The sequence below is a fragment of the Chenopodium album genome, chromosome 22 (genome assembly GCF_948465745.1).
Source record: "Chenopodium album chromosome 22, dcCheAlbu1.1, whole genome shotgun sequence".
Taxonomy (NCBI): Eukaryota; Viridiplantae; Streptophyta; class Magnoliopsida; order Caryophyllales; family Amaranthaceae; genus Chenopodium; species Chenopodium album.
The window spans coordinates 5,875,614-5,894,127 of record NC_137855.1 but is presented as its reverse complement, the minus strand read 5'-3'; the positions used below and the strand labels follow the sequence as shown (position 1 = coordinate 5,894,127).

The window sequence follows — 18,514 nt, the reverse complement described above, 5'->3', positions numbered from 1 at the left end:
CTTTTACGTTAAATGATTTAGCTAAACATCACTTCAACTATATGCAAACTTAATTAATTTAGGCCAGTCTTCGATGCGCTGCCCAGAGAGGTCAATACACAAAGGTACATGGCCTTAGTTTTGGGCACACTACTGTTATGTATAGGATAGTACAAATACTATCAGTTTAAATTGAGTTTAGGCACACCAAATTGACTGATTAGTTAATAAGTAAATTAAATACTGCAAAAGGAAATATAGATATTCAAGCAACATCATTCATATAAGCATTAACTTCTACGAATAAAACTTCCATACATAAAGTCTTGTCGATGACATTAACTAGATACCAGCCATTCCCCTATTAAGGACACACAATTCTAAATTGTGCAATCCACCCAAAACATACCCCAAAAGCATCACACAATACTCTTTCTACTAACCAACTAAACAGCATAACATATAAACCTAATGTTTTAAGACTAGCCTAGGTAACGACAACCGACATAAGTAGCAAATAGTCACACTATAACACAAAGTTGTTAACTCCAGATAATTGCCACTAGTTATTTATATCATCATCAAAAGAGTCAAAACCCAAGCACAGAGGTGTTGTCTACTGAAAGCCAGGGCGGTTTGGCATAAGCAGGAGTTCGTAGTGGTTTGAGATCATAGCCCCTCGAACGGTGTCGTATGAACTGACCCATTTGTTCTCATAGATGGGAACTACCTGGAAGCGGGTTAGGCTCCGCTCAGTTGCCCACCCCTCATACACATCCCATAGCCTCTGCTCTAGCCCTGCCTCGACTCTAACCTTCACAGGAAAGCTGACACAGTCCCTTAGGAAGAATTGCTTGAATCGAGCATCAACGTTATGTTCCGGGTTCTGTAACATAAATCCATCAACATAATCAAATTTAGTACAACGTCATTTGTTGATAAACAAATAACCGCCTATGGATAATAACATACTATTATTAGACAATAACACATTAGGCTAATCATGGTTGCACTTGTGACAATAAATAACAATAAATAACCTTCTACATACCTAATTCATGTTAACGACCTGTAATAATACTAATAAAGATCTACGTATGCAACACTAATAAATATGTAACTATGAAACACTAATCACCACTACTAATAATTAACAGTTGAAGTAGTTAATATTTTTATGGTATGCGCACGTTTGTCAAACCTCCTCATTTATAAATACACATGTGCCTTATATATTTTGCACACGTATTATACCAAAATAATTGTCAATTTTAGACATAGCTTTCACATTTGTAACATAACCATTGGTCCCACAAGTTCACCTTCAAATGTTGTGACTGTGAATTCTTCAATACAAGAGTAAAGGAGTAATTCCCTAACAAACTCCCTAAATGTAACACATCCTTTATTTCTTTAACACAAGACTTTTCAAATACACACTTTCTGACTAAATATTTTTTAATTAATTATCTACTTTTGTTATAAAGATGCAATTTCGCAGTCACGTGTTATTGATTACGTATCACTAATTACTTTACCAAATAAATCTTTATTTTTTTACAAAGCATAATTACATTAATGTAGGTATCCCATTCACCAAAGTACCGTAATTAGCCTGAATACATATCCACAATACGATTATGATAACACACGTAATTACAATCGAAACACAACCCACATCACCTAATATGTGACAATTATTAGATTATTTCATGCTTCACATTACACAATAATTTATACATTCTTTCATGCATCACATTAAACAATAATTTTTATATTATTTCAACCTTCACATTACACAATAATTTTTACATTATGTCATGCATCACAATAAACAACGACTGTTAGATGTATTCATGTTTCACATTACGCAATAACTTTTAGATTAATTTAATCCATCACATTACACAATTATCGTCACATTATTTCATGCTTCACACTACACAATAAATCCCTAACACACTGAACACCAGAAAATGGCATTCCACCACCGCCTCACAACATAAATGGAAGTACATATAATTACAACAATTTTATGAAATTAAGGAAAGTAGTAAAAGGATAAGATTAGGGTTAGAATATTACCACTGGCCTGACATACACAGTAGCATCGCCGATGCCAAAATTACCAGGAGTGCTTATCCTTGGTATAACAACACCCCTATCAGTCTCGATTATGATCTCCTCGTGCTTACGATCAACCCGTGCAGCGTAGTCATCGTACATGTGCTCAAAGGTCTCATCTTGCCTAATGTTGTACAAGATGCCTGAATCATCGGGATTGTAGCTACGCACTCGTATAATGAACACCGGAACACGGTACACACCAGCCACCTGCATGGGATCAGCAATTCCAGCTCTTGGAGGAGCAAGGGGAAGGGTTTCAAATCCATAGTAAGGCCTAGCAAGCTGCTCCCTGAAAGGTAGGCGACACATAGGTACCTGCATACTCTGCTGTGTGGAGCCACGCGCCCCAACGGAGGAACTCTCTCCAGCACAGCACAGGGGGTAAGTAAGGCGGAGAGGCTCCTGCCTCCTGTTAGCAATAACCATAGCAGAAGCGTGGCTTACCTGATTCCCATTAGGAGGTTGAGACACTCCGAGAAAGTCAAATCCACCCTCAGGCATTGGTTGCACCTGGTGGCCGGAATGCGGTTGAGGTGATCCAGTTTGTTGGCCTGTCGGCGGAGGTGGTGATTGATTGTTGGTCTCCACAGCAGGGACCACTACATCTTGCTCAGCTGGAGGTGGAGCGTCTTCAAGGGTCACAGCCTCCCTTAGAGGTGGTGAATTGCTGCGAGGGTTTCGTGGGACTCGACGCAAGTGGTCAAGCACTTCGTTCACACCCCTGCGACGCCTGTTGTATGGCGCTTGTGCTGCAGTTGAGTTGCGACGACGGCGAACTGGGACAAATGCAGACGAAACACCAGCCACGAAGTCAGTTACGGTGGTTGGGGGTGGAGAACTCATGGTTAAAGGTTGAAGATTAAATTTTTTTTTCATAAGTGATAAGTGAGGTGTGGTGGGTCTTTCGACACTATCTGGAAGCCTTTATATAGCATTTGTGAGGGTTGAATATGGGATTGACTATATGGTACGTGGTTTCGATGAACACTGTTCTTTTTCTTGCGGTAATAATTCTTAGCGGTAAAATTACGCAAACAATCGTGTTTTATTCCTTCTAACATGCAACATTCTTGATCAGCACAATTACTTGAATAATCTCTAATTTGGCACCAATGTCAAAGATTAACGGCTGAGATCATGTTAAATGATAATCTACAAACTCCACGGTCATCGGTGAAGACTTAAAATGAAATCAGTAACTACTTCAACATTACATGATCAAAGCCTTTTGATCATCACAACACATAGAAGCTGCGTCTGTCGGTATTAAAACATTCATTTAGGTTAATTGGCAATAAATAAATGATAAGTACATATACTCAAATTCGTCGACTGAACATTGTCATTATCGCGTTCAACCAAATACAGAAATTCATAAAACACATGTACTCCCTAGTCGTAACATTTTATATGTCACATATGTTATGCTTACACCTACGTGATTCGCGTAGAAAAATTGTAGCAAAATTTCCTTCCTACATAGCTGAATCTCCATTGTTGGTCTTCATTAATTTTGTTTGGTTTTAGAGTACTTTAAACACCACATGTAATTTGGAACACATTCAGACGTTCAACCCAAGACCAGTGGCGCTTCCAAATATGGGTTCAGTGGGTTCAGCTGAACCCATACTGGACTTCTGAAATTTCAGCAAAATCTGAGAAAAACAAAGCATGTAATACCAATTTATGTCCCATAAATGCTTGTGAACAAGGAGATGGATCAGTGGTGATGTCCCGCCTAAAACATGAAGTATCACCTTATACCTCTGACGCGGTTCGACTCCTTGCCCCCAAAATTTTTTGGCTTTTTAGCCCTCTTTAATCATAAATTCAGTAAGTCAGCATATAACTCCATTTACTCATTCCTACAAGTATAAATATTTTTTAAACCAAGCCATGTAATTTATTTCTTATTCCCTGGTTTAATTGGTCATTGGATTTATTTAATAACTATATAGTTCCAAATTTGTGTACTTGGTAACTTATTTTTTGTTCTTTTTTATTTGACAAGCTAAATTATCATGTTTGACAATGCATAAATCTAATCATCAATACTTCTAATTCCTCATAATTAAGTAAAAAATATAATCAATCGATATTTAGTTAAGATTTATTGAGGCAATTTGAACTAAAATCAACATGGCTATGTTTTAACCGAAGTATAAATCACAAAAGGCGGTCAAATGTTACTGTGAATAGTACAAAAGTCCAATTAAGTCAAATAATAAACAACGAAGGAAGTATATTATTTTACGTTTGACAACTCCGAACCCATAACAAAAAATTCCTGGAATCGCCACTGCCCAAGACACCCTTCATTCCAATGTGAAGCTTATTCCAAAAAAAAGCAAATTATAAAAAAAAACCCACTCACGCACATGTCCCCCTTAGTGTTTGTTCGAGTTAATAGAATTAAGTAATCACACTACACACAATAATGCGTCGTGGGTTGCTTATATGACACGGAGCATGTGTATGAGGTGCACCTTATAATTAATTGGTATCCTAATTTTTTGATGTTCTCGTGTTAAGAATTACTAATCTGATGTTGACAATTTAATTAGCAGCAACATAATTGTGGTGTCCTTACTTCTAGGATGATTAGCAATACATTATAAGCAGTAGCACTCAAAGTTCACACATCTTAGTATGGTCCCTTTCGCTGCATAAGCCCAGAGTACATTCTTTAGTTTATGACCAATGCACGTGGATAATGGCATCCGGATTACCTGTGCAAGATTTTCTTTATACTCCTAGTTTTCCCATTAAATGAAACATTCATTAGTTTGGTAGGTGGGTCAGTAACTCCAAATGACGGCGAAGAAAAGACAACACTGCACTGCTCTGAATATAATATGACAGTTCACAGAGGCCGCCTATTAATTACATATGTGGAAATAATTTCCAAAAACAGTTAGATAGAGTATTCCACAAAATTTTTAAACTCTTTGTGAACTCCAGTTATGTGCAATGTTGGTCACTACACAATGAGTTTAACAATCGTCCATCAAGGCACAAACATGTAACTAAGTAAAGCAAATCATTACGTCGACTAATAGCATTCAGGGACTTCCTTGGACACCCATAGAATACAACAGGTCATTTGATATGTCAACTTATTATGTGTTTAACTGATTTTTAAATTAAACACATTTTAGACTCCAAACAACTTGGCGAGATGCTACTACTCGCACCAAATATCACACGTAAAAAAGGTGTCGTAGACCTTTTAATACAAATTTCTTTGCCACTTCCCTTGTTAAGAAGTGGTTACTTACATATACATACAGCTGTAAACAAATTGACTTTGAGTGAAGCAAATGGATACTGAATTTTGTTACAAAAGGGGAGCTCGCAAGCTTGTCAAACAAGCCACATTTACTATTACCCCTTCTGGGTACAGCTATAAGTGAAAAGTAGTTGGAGTAGCAGATATATATAGAGAGTATTAAATGACATGTAGTTGAGTAGATGCAATGAACTGCTAATTGGGAGTACACCTGGTAATCGAATAACTAAGCACTTTCATTAAGGTGACGAACGCTGTGCTTTGCCAAATATCCCTACAACTTGGAAATCGCTTTGTAACAAGGTATATGCTTCTAAACATTTGGGGATAATTTGGTTACTAGTGCATAATCCTAGTAAAATAATATCTAAATTTGCAAACTTATGACTAACACGGTACAAATTCGAGATTAACTGACATATTAAAACAAATTTTAAAGTAATAGACCTTGTAACGTATCAGCGTACCGAATTTGTACATAAAAATTTCATATTTCACCATTTTTATGTAACCATGTCTTGGTGAAACAGGACCGGAATATACCTAAAACTAGATATAGTACACGTTAATACGTAAAAAATATGAAGGGCGGATATCTGAATTTGGTTGGACATGTGGTCGGCTTTTATAAATATAAGCCTAATCTAGACATACATATTGCTTTTGCATTATTACCAATCCATTTTATTAATTTAACCGTAATTAATGTTAAATATAAAATGACACCACCATTTTGAAAGTATTATCTTATCATCCAAAACACAAGTGCCTAACCTTGACTAATTTTTTGTGGCACATTAGTATTTCAATTAGGGAACTATTTATCCATCTTCATGAGAATGAAATGCGTAATGCCATTGCTGTTCGGAAAGCTATTCATACAATTGACCACGTCGATTGTCCTTCAAAATTCATCACCAAGTGCATTTTAAAAAAAGTAATTGGTAGTTGTGGTCAGGTTATTTAAAGTACGAACGATTTATTGATTCTGAGGTATATGTTCCCCAGCTAAGTGTATTCGGTGGACCCATATCCAAAATCTGCAATCCCCTGATACTGTGACTGAATGTGTGGGGTAGTGGGTCCCACAAACAATTTTTAACTCATGCTAGCTGGGACGTGTACCGTATAAGCTTCCTTTTGGTTTCAAGGGTGGAGTCCCTTTACGCAGTTTAACTTGGATACCAGTACTGCATAATTGTTTACTCTCATTTTCATCGACGAGTCTAAATATAAAAACAACCGTATCTCTATTACATTAGCATAAAGGTGCATTTGGAACCAAAATGAGTTGTGTGTTATGTACAAACAATAACTCTAACTATTTAAAGGGTGTATATTCTTAATCAATTACCTTTGTACACAATTGATAACATTATATTGTGTTCCCTAATTTTAAAATCGGAATGATATAAATATGTGTTGATTGATTTAATAAGTTAATTAAAATTTTTATGTTGGAATTGGATACAATGTACCATAATTGGATACAAGCAAAACCAAACACCACAACGTGTAATTGAAACTTGAATGATTAAGGAAATTTATAATTTTTGAACTGTTTGTACCAATCTTACTACCTAAAAAGGTTAATTAAGGAGAATAAGAAAAATGTAATTAATGAGGTAGTGTTGAACTCTTTATTTCAACTTATTGTGTAACATTTTGTAATTGTATTCGTTGCTTATATTGTTAGTCGTATCAGGAGATTGAGAATTTTTTGGGTTTACAATGTTTGTTGCACAACCTGTTTGGATTAATAAAATAATGTCGTACGCTATCACTTATGCCTATAGTGAGAGATATTTGAGTCAAAATTTATTTAGTTGTCGGTGACAAACTTGTAATGCATTTGAACATTGAACAGTACAAGAGTACTTCGTATTTGCTTATAAAAACGAAAAAAGTTCACGTATCCTGGCCATATTGTTAGTGTTTGAGACGTGGAACAATGAGCTCAGCAAGTGTATCCTCTAAGTCTCATGCTAAGCCAATTGCACCTAAACTTTGCCACCATGGGATACCAGCTAGGGTGGCTATGTCTACCAAGAAATCAACGGCCGGGAAGTATTTCTTCAGCTGTCCTTTCTGGCAGGTAAGAATCCAATATTAGTGTTGGCAGTGTTGTAATATTCATCAATTACTTAGTTGTTGGAAGTGAGATGTGATTGGATGAAACAACAATTTGCAGGATAAAACCAGGGCTTGTGACTTCTTTGAGTGGGAGACAGCTGCAGATGAATTCCGAACACCGGAAACTCAGCCACATTTCTACGAACTTGTAAATGATAAAATTGAAGACATGCAAAAAAAGGTGGAACTTTTACTAGAGGTCATGGAAGTCCAAGGAAAGTTGAAGCTCGAAATCGAATCTCTTGCATGGGATGTGTCTTTGGTCAACTCAGCAGTGAAGTCAACATGCTTGGAGATCAAGTTCCTTTTAATAGCAAATGTCTTAATACTGTCTCTAATTGTTGGTTTAATGTATTGAAACTTGTACTAGCCAAGCACGTTTATGATTACCAAGTTATTAATTGAAAATGATAAACTTAAACTATTGTTTCCTTTAGTTCATGCACCGCAATTTGCCGCAATTTGCGCACTAGTCTCCTATTATGTAGCAGCTGTCAAACCTTTATGGATTAAGAGCCAAAAGTGGTGTGCTATATGCCTATATCCGCTAGGAAGGTGCATGATTGTCCAAGTAAAATTGAGCACACAAAAATATATATATAGGTTACTTGATCTTTAACTGCTTCAGCGATAAAACAAGTGGTTTTCATACATATACCAACGACAATAAAGGATTTGAAAATAAACAAAGCTTGCATAAAGATGGACCTAAATTAGGGAAACATGAACAACTGACACATACAAAAATTAAACTACAGACATTAACCCTCTAATTCGGAAATGTAAATTGCAAAAAACTACAACAGCTTTTATTGAAAACAAACACCATCATCAACAGCCATGACTTGCACAGCTAGCTCCAAAATACCCTCCAACCACGCACTTCCTTGAATATCAAACCTCGAATAACTTGCGCCTCGCCTGTGGATGACCCTAAGAACAACAACATCAAAACCATAAATATCATCCTTATAAGACAAATAATTTTACCTCAAGTGGTTAAAGGGTTGTTATTGAAAATATACCTTAAGAAACATGTCACACTTGATAAATGACGAGTGCAGACGCTGCTCCTCCATCGAGATTAACTGTTCTTGCCACATGACCACAGTCCCCCCGCAAATTCCTTCATCAGGTTGGTTAAAAAAAAACTTATACTCCCCAGGTAGGTCAGAAATGATTTGAGTTGTTGTATCTAAATTGTGCCTAGTTTCCAGTAGCACAACAATACTTGGACGATGTTTTGCATAGATACGGCCAAAGTTCTCAACAAGAGATGGCCTAGCAATACCTCTAACGTTCCAACACACTACATGTGTGTCTGTGGGTATAGGGACACAAGGAGGAGTGACAAGGTACTTAGCTCTGTCACCCTTATATGGGGTGATATGAACTTTGTGATAGCCTGGGACAAATTGTGCATCAGTTTCAAAGGAAACAACAAGGTGTAGGATGTGTGGGTATAGGGGGAGTTTCACAGCTTGGTAAGCATTAGTGTAAGTTCCCATACAAAGTGTAATGGGGACATGGTCTAGGTCCCATACGGGCTCATCTACATCAATGATGGGCTTGGGGTCAAGCAAATGCAAAGCGGGCCTAAGGCTAGTTGGTTGGAAGGAGTCGGGATAAGTCCCAAGGCACCATCTCAAGAAGATGTGGAACTCACACTTAAAGGGATATATATCATAGACATGTGGAAGATGGGAAGGTTTAGGTTCTCCTACGGTGTCTACTTCTTTCATCACAATGGTGTTAAGTTGGCTAAGAGTGGGACTAGATGGGTTTAAGATTAGAAATGCTAGGCTCTCTGTAGTTAAGGAGGTAAGAAGTCCGGTGGTTTGATCTTTGAAAAAGTATTCAAACCGGGTGAAATCCATCTCCGGTGTGAGTCCTGAAGGAGGGGAAAAAAACATGAGTGCAAGGCAATTGCCTTGGGTTCTAGCACGACGAGGCATCTTGATTTGGGAGCAAGAACTTGACATAGAGGAAAGGAAGGGAGCTTTGTGAATGGTCTGTATGATACTAATGTGAGGAAGTGTAATCAACAATGCATGGCTATTTATAGATAGTTAAAAGAGGTAGAAATGTATGTAGCCGACGTGGTTCAAAAGGTACCGCATGTAGTGGTCAACATGGAAACAAGGGGAAATAAGTCTAGGTCGACATTTCAACCTCCAAACGTAGCAGCATAATTATTAGGTTAGTGTTAGGGGTAAACAAAATTCCACCAAGCAGATGCAATGTAACCACCCTAATTTGTTGTGTCTAATAATTTGTAGCCTGAATTGTACACTTCACATCCCCGTAATCAGTAACATAATAATAAGAAGCTCAATTTATCGTACACTCGGAGTAACAAGTTTTGTGTTTCCAAACAATGAAGTCAATCACTATGTTCAACCGTATTGTTTAAGATGGGCAGGGTTTTGCGAAACAGTGCCTATACATCATTATTCATTCTATGAAACATAGACAATAATAGTAATTGACAAATCGTATTTTTAATCATATGTGTTACATATAATTTATATGACAAACAATAACGCTAGAGGTGTACGATGTCCTTTAACATGTTGACCAAATGGGATTGGACATGTTAGGGAAAGAGTACCAAATACCGGGGACTTAAAATTTAGTGAAAATAAAACAACCATAAAGGTTAATTACATGGTGCATAGACATTTTGGTTTGGACAATAGATATTTTTATAAAGCTACTAAAAGTATCGTCGCCTGGTACACTATTTTATCTTCTATAAATCTTTACCTTAAACCAAATGGAACCGTATACGTTGTATAAATAAATTCACCTGTATACAATGCCCGATGAAGGCGTTCAATGTGGTTGTTGAGTAAGGGGTTGTTCTCTTACGTTGAAATTTGGTTCAGTTTAGTTCATTACAGTTCATTTCAATTCAGTTCAGCTGAGTTACGTGCAGTTCCGTTCAGTTCAGTTCGGTGAAGTTCAATTCAGTTCAGTTAACTTCAGTTAAGTTCACCTAAATTCAGTTCATTTCTGTTCAGTTCAGGACGACGTTAAGTTCACCTCCTACTTTCCTTCTCTGATAAAATATTCATTTTAATTCAGTTCAATTAAGTTTAGATCATTTCATTTCAGTTCAGTGTACTTCATCTAAGATAAGTTCAGTTCAATTTACTTCAGATGAGTTACTTAAGTTCAGTTCAATTGACTTCGGTTCAGTTCCAACTTACTATACAATCCCTAACACCGATATCGATCACCACTAATCATCCGCAACCCAGAGGTGGACATATGAGCACTTTTCCAAATTATTTTGTGGAGGAGGACATATGACCACTTTCCAAATGTTAAACTTTTTGTTTAAACATTTGTTAAAAGTAACTCCCATGGATGACTAATTGCATCATTGGTAGATGTTTAAAATATGATGATCACTTTTTGTTACACAAACTCACATTAATGTATTACACATTTTAACTCACATTATTGTATATAAAATTTTAACTTCATTTGTTAGAACGGTTTTATTTCTTGTTTTTCTTGTAGTGGTTAGTGGCACCCGTCAACAAATCTTGAATCCACTGCCGCATAGCCTTGGGACTTGTGAAACTTACTATACAATATGTTATGTATAAAATATAAGTCACAATAATGTCAATTCAATACCTAAATTGAAAATTTCGCAAAAATTGACAATTTCGCAAAAATAGACAATTTCAAATTTTTCTGCCACTACACTTCATACCCAACTCGTTTGTACAATATAATACCCACCTTAGTGGCCGTACCAAATATGAATATACAAACATAATAAACACAACACACATTAGACAAACCAAATAACGTACCCTCGTACCAACACAAAACATGCGATAATTGCCCAAAATACAACATTTTAATCACACCTATCTTAAATGCTCATACGGTGATAATTATTTCCAAGTTAAATCATTATGAATTACTTAGATTTATAAATAGTGTTGGAACAATTAATTAAATACGAAACAATTACTTATAATCACTTATAAGTCGGTAAATCACAACAACACTACAGTAACGAAAAAAAAAAACCCACCAACTAATATATCAACAACTACCAAATTTGCTTCTAATAAGGGTCGAACTCGACACCTTTGCGGGTTGGCCCTTGGTAGATGGTCTTTGTCTCAATCCCAACAACCAGTACGCTACAATGCTGTGTTGATAACAACTAAATAAAAGACTTTTGTTTATCTAATGTGAATGGAGGTTGCAATTTTAAATAACAATATAATATGTGTGTAAGTCGGTGTCTGTGTTTTCCCGGTGGCCATTGACCCAACATTCGACAATAGGTGTCCAATACATGATATCGAACAATTAAACCATTTTACGGTTTAGTTTCACCTATTATTACTAGATCACTATTTTAATGTACACATTACGTAAGTATCGGTCCCAGTAATTACCTTAATATTTTTGGTGCTTCCTAACATAATCTAGGTGGGCCCTGTGACGTGGATGTCGTGACGTACACCCAATTATAAATCACTAGATGAAGCCCGTGCGATGCACGTTTTTTTTTTTTTTTTTTTTTTTTTTTTTTTTTTTTTGGTTTTATGAGATAAAATTTGTTACATATGTAGATAAAATCCCTAAACTTAAAAATCTCATTCGCCAATTTTGCTTACGTGGCATTTGAATTATTTAATTCTAAAAGAAATTAATAATCTCTTATTTAATTGGCTACTACTAAGATTTATAATCCTACATGGCGCGCTGGGAAAATTAGATCCTACGTGCCTCTCTAAAAACTCGGAAAAAAACTCCCCTTTATATATATATATTAGATTAGTATAGTAATTCAAAAAGTATCATAAACCCGTAACATGTCAGATTCAAACACCAAATTTCTTAATCATAGTTCGGGTATTTTACTAAACAACAAATATTAAAACTTAACGATATGGATCAAGATTGGGTGGTTTTCTTAAACCATGCCTCACTTTACACGACCCCATAACATTTCATGGCCATATTTACCTTGGCCTACAAGGCCTACGGCCCAACCACTACCAAACATGTGTCTCAGCCGAGGCAAGCTTTAGCATACATTGTTTTCCACAACCTCCGTAAGTTATATATGGTGCATATGATTGAATTATTTCATACTCCACGGAATGAGTTGGCTAACTTCCCGCCAAACCATTATCATTTCAGTTTAAATTACAACACTTCATACAGATCAACTCAATTGCTTTTAAAAAACCCGAACATGTTAAGTTTGTATGTTACAAGATCTTTCAAACAAATCCGCGTACATCTTCATATTCCTACCTATAACAACTTTAAGCTTTGTTCATCTGTACCAATCGGTATACCTAAATTGTCACTACGATAAACTTCGTTCAGGCCGTTAAACGCATATAGCTAAACAAATACGAAACACTATGAACCGACTTTCAAAGAAAATCCTGCTACAAGTACAGCACAATTACAATTTCACAATACAATTGCTATGCCTCAGTTTAGGCCACCTACAAAGGCCCAAATCATCCCTATCTATCCATACACCCAAACATTCCATTAAACAACAACACCTACATTAGATCCGAACTATATGTGGGCCGCTGTATAAAACTCTCACCATTACGGCCCAATGGTATACAACAAATGTGCAACATCTCTGAGGAAACCATGCTTAACCCAAATTACATGTATCACCTTCTCAGTAATCTCCAATGGCCTATCTGTCTGCCCCAGCCTAATACAGCTCTCACTTCACAGCTACATTTTCGACATCCAGTGTTAAAGTCCCGTCACGCCAATGCCTTACGCTTCCGACGTGCAGATCCTATTGCAGTGCGTCTCCTATCCCTGAAAGTGTGCTCCAAACATGACACATCCTCCTACAACAGACCCAAACATTAGTATTTGACGTATTAGCTACAACAGACCCAATTGTAATTAATCCACTACAACAAATACAAAACACAACAACTTTACCAAAATTATTTCATTGGCTGGAGGCCCTTCTGTGTCCCTAGCCTCTCGCGAATGCCGTTCTCCATAAGCAACATCGACAACCTAATAAAAGCACACCACACAAGTTATTATACTGCACAATTCTACACACACATATTTCGCATACATACAACAGACCCAAGGCCTTACCCCCAACTTGCCATAGTCACCACAACCAAACCTGTCATCCTTAGACGCCTCAGAAATAAGTTTCATGCTCCAAACCTTTACTCTTGGAAACACATCCCAACGCAAGGGCTCCCTATCAAGCCGATCCAAATAGTAAATCTGCAACACAATACACAACAACATACATTCAGGGGAGTCATGGAACCATCATTTACAAAGTTCAAAATACCATATATTCTTCTCACCACAGCAAAGAAGGCACAACCCCCACATCCGTTTGCAAACCCAGTAGCATAAAATCTTCGGGCAAAATTTGATACACTGTCCATAAGTTTGTTAAGCACTAACGTACACCAATCATAACCCGCACAGTCAGTCACACAGCTCAACGCTGGAATCAAATCTGATGCTAGTCTTGGTGACTGAGTAGGACACAAAACCATATGCAAGGCTACTATAAGAAACAACGACTTGAATTCTTCTTCATCCTCGTCTTCAAACTCACCTTCCAGCCTCTCAAGCATTTCAGAAGTTACGGGAATCCCAACTGAGGTATACACCCTTCCAGAACTTCTACAACATTTGGTGACCCAAGTACGACCATATTTGAGTAATATTTTTTCAACTTTTCCCCTCACCTCGGGGGTCATGGTTTTATTACAAGGCACAGGCCGACTGCCATTTGGGATACCTAAAATCCACCTCACTTGGTTCTTTGAGAACCAAAACACCCGACCATCCCGACAAACAAAACTTTTATTAATTGGATCGATCCTCGTCATTAACCAGTAAGCTAGTTGCCTAGGTAGGTGCATGTCGGACACAAAATGGAGAAGCCCCCCAAATCCCATTTCCATCACCCACCTCTTCCGTCTTTCATCAAATTTTTGGCAGACACGACCAAAGGATTCTACTCTACAGCTCATATTGGGGGGCTGCAATAATTACACTTGTCAAAAAGCTATAACATAGATTTACTAATTCAGAACATTGATTCAAAGTAAAAGTACTGATTAAACAAGGACTCACCCGACCACACAATAGAGCTTGCTGTCTAAGGACTTCACCCCTTGCCTTCACCAAACCACCCTCGGAATCACTATCATCCTAAAAATATAGTTTAACAATTACTCATTGGTTCCATATCTCTAATTTATAAAAATCCTGCTCATCACCCAACTCATACTACATTACCCAACTAATATTTCATACTAAGAGTCATCATCAAAAGTCTAAGTTACACATATTGTTACATTCCCATAACGAACCCACTAGCTTACAATACACCATTAACATTTAAGCATAATGACTTACCTTGAACAAACCAGGGTGCAATGCTATCAGCGACCGCCTATTCCCTCCCCTGCCCACCTGCAGTTACTCACATTATTATAAAGGTTCATAATACCAAATTCCTCCTAAATTGGTACTAATTTCACAATTAACTAACCTCAAACTTTCTGGAATTGGTCACCCCTTCCACTGCATCCGAAATCTGTATACAAAGGCATGGCATCCATCATTACAAACTCCAGCAATGACTATAATACAAATCACGAGGAACCCCCTTATTTTTAACTAAAATTACCTCTTCATTGTTGTCATTTCTCACGCCAACGGCAACCACTGCGTCCGCCATATTTTCTTCTCCTGTACATAAATCCCATTTTAACCACATTTACTCAATGTTCAATGTTCCCACCAACATCATTCAACAACGGATTTCGTACCATACTAATTAACTAACAAAACCCTTTAATTAAATTACGTAATTACTCATATTTTTAAGAATTCACACACCAATTGTCCAATTGATACTCTGCGCAAGCCGCACACACAGCAATTGATACATAAATTTAATTACTATACACACCTGGAGATTATGACCTGAAGATATAATGTCTCAAACCCTAGATGGCGACTTCGGCGACTTGGTAATCACCGACCACAGTAGCTGCAATTGACTTCGACAATCAACTCTAAAACAATTCTTCTGATGATTTAACAATATACGCTTCAAATTTTGTACAACTAACACACCGAATTACTGAACTGTGATAATTGGATCAGCTCCCAAACTTCTCATCGGGTGCGAATTCTGAATACAGCCAAACATAAAACATACCCTACCGAAATGTATAATTATAAATTATATTTAAAATAATTTAAGATAAATATATAATAAATAAAATATTCCCTTACGTCATTTGTCGGTCCGTCAAATGCACACAAACGTTGTAAGTCTGACTCATTAGTAATCGTTAAAAGCCGTTTCGTACTACGTGGCCTTCCCTGAACACACTTGGCATTTTTTCCTAGTCACTACCATCGATTTGCCAATTCTGCCCCCAGTTTAATGATTTAAATGTCCAAAACACCCCAATATATTTGCAAACTTTGTTTATCAATTATATAAACATGAATTTTGCGCTTAAATATTGATTGAAATTAGACCTAATTGAGAAGGTTGTGATATTGCTTTTTGAACTTCAAATAATTAATGTTGGGGAGTTTAGAAGAACAAATACTGAGTGCTTTTAGATGTAGTAATAGTCATATTCAAGTTTTGGGATTATGTTGTGAAGTACATTAGTTTTGGGATTATGTTGTGAAGTAAATTAGTTTTGGGATTATGTTGTGAAGTAAATTAGTTTTGGGATCATGTTGTGAAGTAAATTAGTTTTGGGATACTGTTGTGAAGTAAATTAGTTTTGGGATTGTGTTGTGCAGTAAATTAGTGTTGGGATTATGTTGTGAAGTAAATTAGTTTGGGTAAATTAGTTTTGGGATTGTGTTGTGCAGTAAATTAGTGTTGGGATTATGTTGTGAAGTAAATTAGTTTGGGTAAATTAGTTTGGGATTATGTTGTGAAGTGCATTAGTGTGTGCAGAAAGGTTGGGTTTTATTGATTAAATCTGAGTGAAAGTGTACATAACTGTGTATATTAATTACCTATGGAAAACCCTTTAAAAAAAAAAAAATTACCTATAAAAAACATGGGTCTACCGGTCTAGCATGATATTTTGTTTCAAAAGTGATAGAAGAATGGCAGAAATCTTCATTAAATAGCAATTTTAGTTACTCCATATATCTTTCTCTTTATTATATTTTAAAGCCAAGCATTGGAAATTTGTGTAAATCACTTTAGTTTCTCTAAATTTTCTCTTTAGACTAGTGAAACAATAAATTACTTAAGTAGTTAATTTCCAATAATTTTCAACTTAAGACCATCAAACAAGTGAGAAGGTTTTTAAATTTTACTTGTCTAGAGTTTTCACTCTGTCATACTTATGGAGAAAGAGTAAAAGGAACTATTCTGTATATCTGTTTGTTTTTGTTCAATTTTAATGTTCAAATTTGGTGGTTTGATTTATTGTTCAAGGAATTATGTCGCAAGATCCTAGTGAATTCTGTGAAGTTTTTTAGTTTTTGTGGAGTATTTTTGAAGTTGTGGGAATTGAATTGGGTTGAATTTAAGGGTGTATACTCTAAAATTTGTGGTGGATATGAGATAAAGTGATTAAGGCGAGTTGTAAAGGGAATGATGGTAGTGTTCATTGTATTAGTATTCTAATATAAAGAAGAATAGAAACAAAATAAAAACTGAACCCCCTGTTCTTTGTTCGCTGCTGCTCTTTAAGGGAGGCCTTCCCATCTCACGCATCCCTTCGAAATGCATTGTGTTGTTGCTTCTGTGCGTGAGGTGAGGGAGGTGTAGAAGGTGCTGTTTAGATTGAGTGGGTTGCTGGCAGGGTTAGTGTTCATCGTCGTTCATTGTGAATACTTTTTTTGCAATTCAATTCAACCGCATTCCCCCGGATCCATTTTTCTTCCTCAAAAAAAAAAATAAAAAATAAAAATAAAAATAAAAAAGAAGGCTGCTTCTTCTTCTATATTGTAAGCTTCGATTCTCACCTTCTGTGACTTCTGCCCTTGTGATGCTTCTTCTTCTTGTTCTTCTTGTCCTTCAGCCGGATTTGTGAGAAAGTTAAGAATGGTGGAAATGTTTGTTGGGCAATGCTAATCTCATGGCCGAAAATGGTTTTGAACCTAATCTAGTCAGTGTTAATACTATAATCAATGGATATTGCAAGGTTGAAAACATTGGCAAGGCCCTAAACAAACATATTCCATCAAATGTTTCAGAAAAGGATAACCCCTGATGTTGCTTCCTGTACCACTCTCATTGATGGACTCTGCAAAGCCAATAGACTCCCACTTGCACATAAGCTGTTTAAGGAAATGCAGGCTCATGGAATATGGGATTGCTTTAGATGTTGTCACTTATGCAGCTATGCCTCTTTGCTTGACTGCCTCTGCAAAAGTGCATGGCTTGATGAGGCAGTGAAATTACTTGAAAATATGGAGGATTAGCCAAATATTGTCATGTAGTATTCTTATAGAAACTTGTGTAAGGTTGGACAAGTTGAAGATGCAGCAAATCTCTTCTCTGATCTTGTATCAAAGGGTCTGCAACCTGATATTAAAACATACAATATATTGATCAGAGTCTTCTGTAAGAAAGGGCTCATGAGTGAAGCTACTCAGGAAAATGGAGGAAGATGGTTGCCCCCCCCCCCCCCCCCCTCTATAATATGATCATGATGACTTATCAAATGCATTATACTATCGTGATTTTATGGTTGGAAAGGGATTTAAAGCTGATGCAGACATTTCCTCATTATTTGTTGGCCCCTTGTCTTCTGATAACTTAAGTGACTCAAACAAGGACCTGCTACTGAAGTTTATCCGCTGAATGCAAAGATTTTGGACTTTGGATATTAGAGTGTTTTTCTAACTGTTGTATCTATCTGATTTGTATTTTTGACAAACAAATTATGTCCTCCCAAAGGCCCTGAAGGTAATCTGTGG

The 18,514-nt window shown here is 36.6% G+C and overlaps 1 protein-coding gene across 2 annotated transcripts; it reads right to left on the bottom strand.

Moving 5' to 3' along the window:
• Window positions 1–12,808: 12,808 nt before the first annotated feature.
• On the bottom strand, window positions 12,809–18,208 carry LOC145605399 (uncharacterized). Of its 2 annotated transcripts, XM_081661440.1 has the most exons (10): window positions 15,845–18,208; window positions 15,516–15,740; window positions 15,231–15,292; window positions 15,093–15,137; window positions 14,957–15,013; window positions 14,672–14,749; window positions 13,888–14,577; window positions 13,664–13,801; window positions 13,496–13,576; window positions 12,809–13,398 (listed from the first exon to the last, which is right to left on the bottom strand). In XM_081661440.1, the coding sequence occupies exons 3-10, from the start codon at window positions 15,279–15,281 to the stop codon at window positions 13,309–13,311; spliced, it is 1,230 nt and encodes a 409-aa protein (XP_081517566.1). In that variant the 5' UTR covers window positions 15,282–15,292; window positions 15,516–15,740; window positions 15,845–18,208; the 3' UTR covers window positions 12,809–13,308. The 2 variants fall into 2 exon arrangements, with proteins under 2 accessions (XP_081517566.1, XP_081517567.1); XM_081661441.1 differs by lacking the exon at window positions 15,845–18,208 and having other exon boundaries at window positions 15,530–15,821.
• Window positions 18,209–18,514: the final 306 nt, after the last annotated feature.

Excerpts from the sequence above, each read along its gene's own strand:
- LOC145605399 (XM_081661440.1), bottom strand. The coding sequence starts at position 15,281 with ATGGCGGACGCAGTGGTTGCCGTTGGCGTGAGAAATGACAACAATGAA. Across the intron at positions 14,750-14,956 it reads TGCACCCTGGTTTGTTCAAG|GATGATAGTGATTCCGAGGG; the intron begins GTAAGTCATTAT and ends CTATATTTTTAG. Across the intron at positions 14,578-14,671 it reads AAGCTCTATTGTGTGGTCGG|CCCCCCAATATGAGCTGTAG; the intron begins GTGAGTCCTTGT and ends TAATTATTGCAG.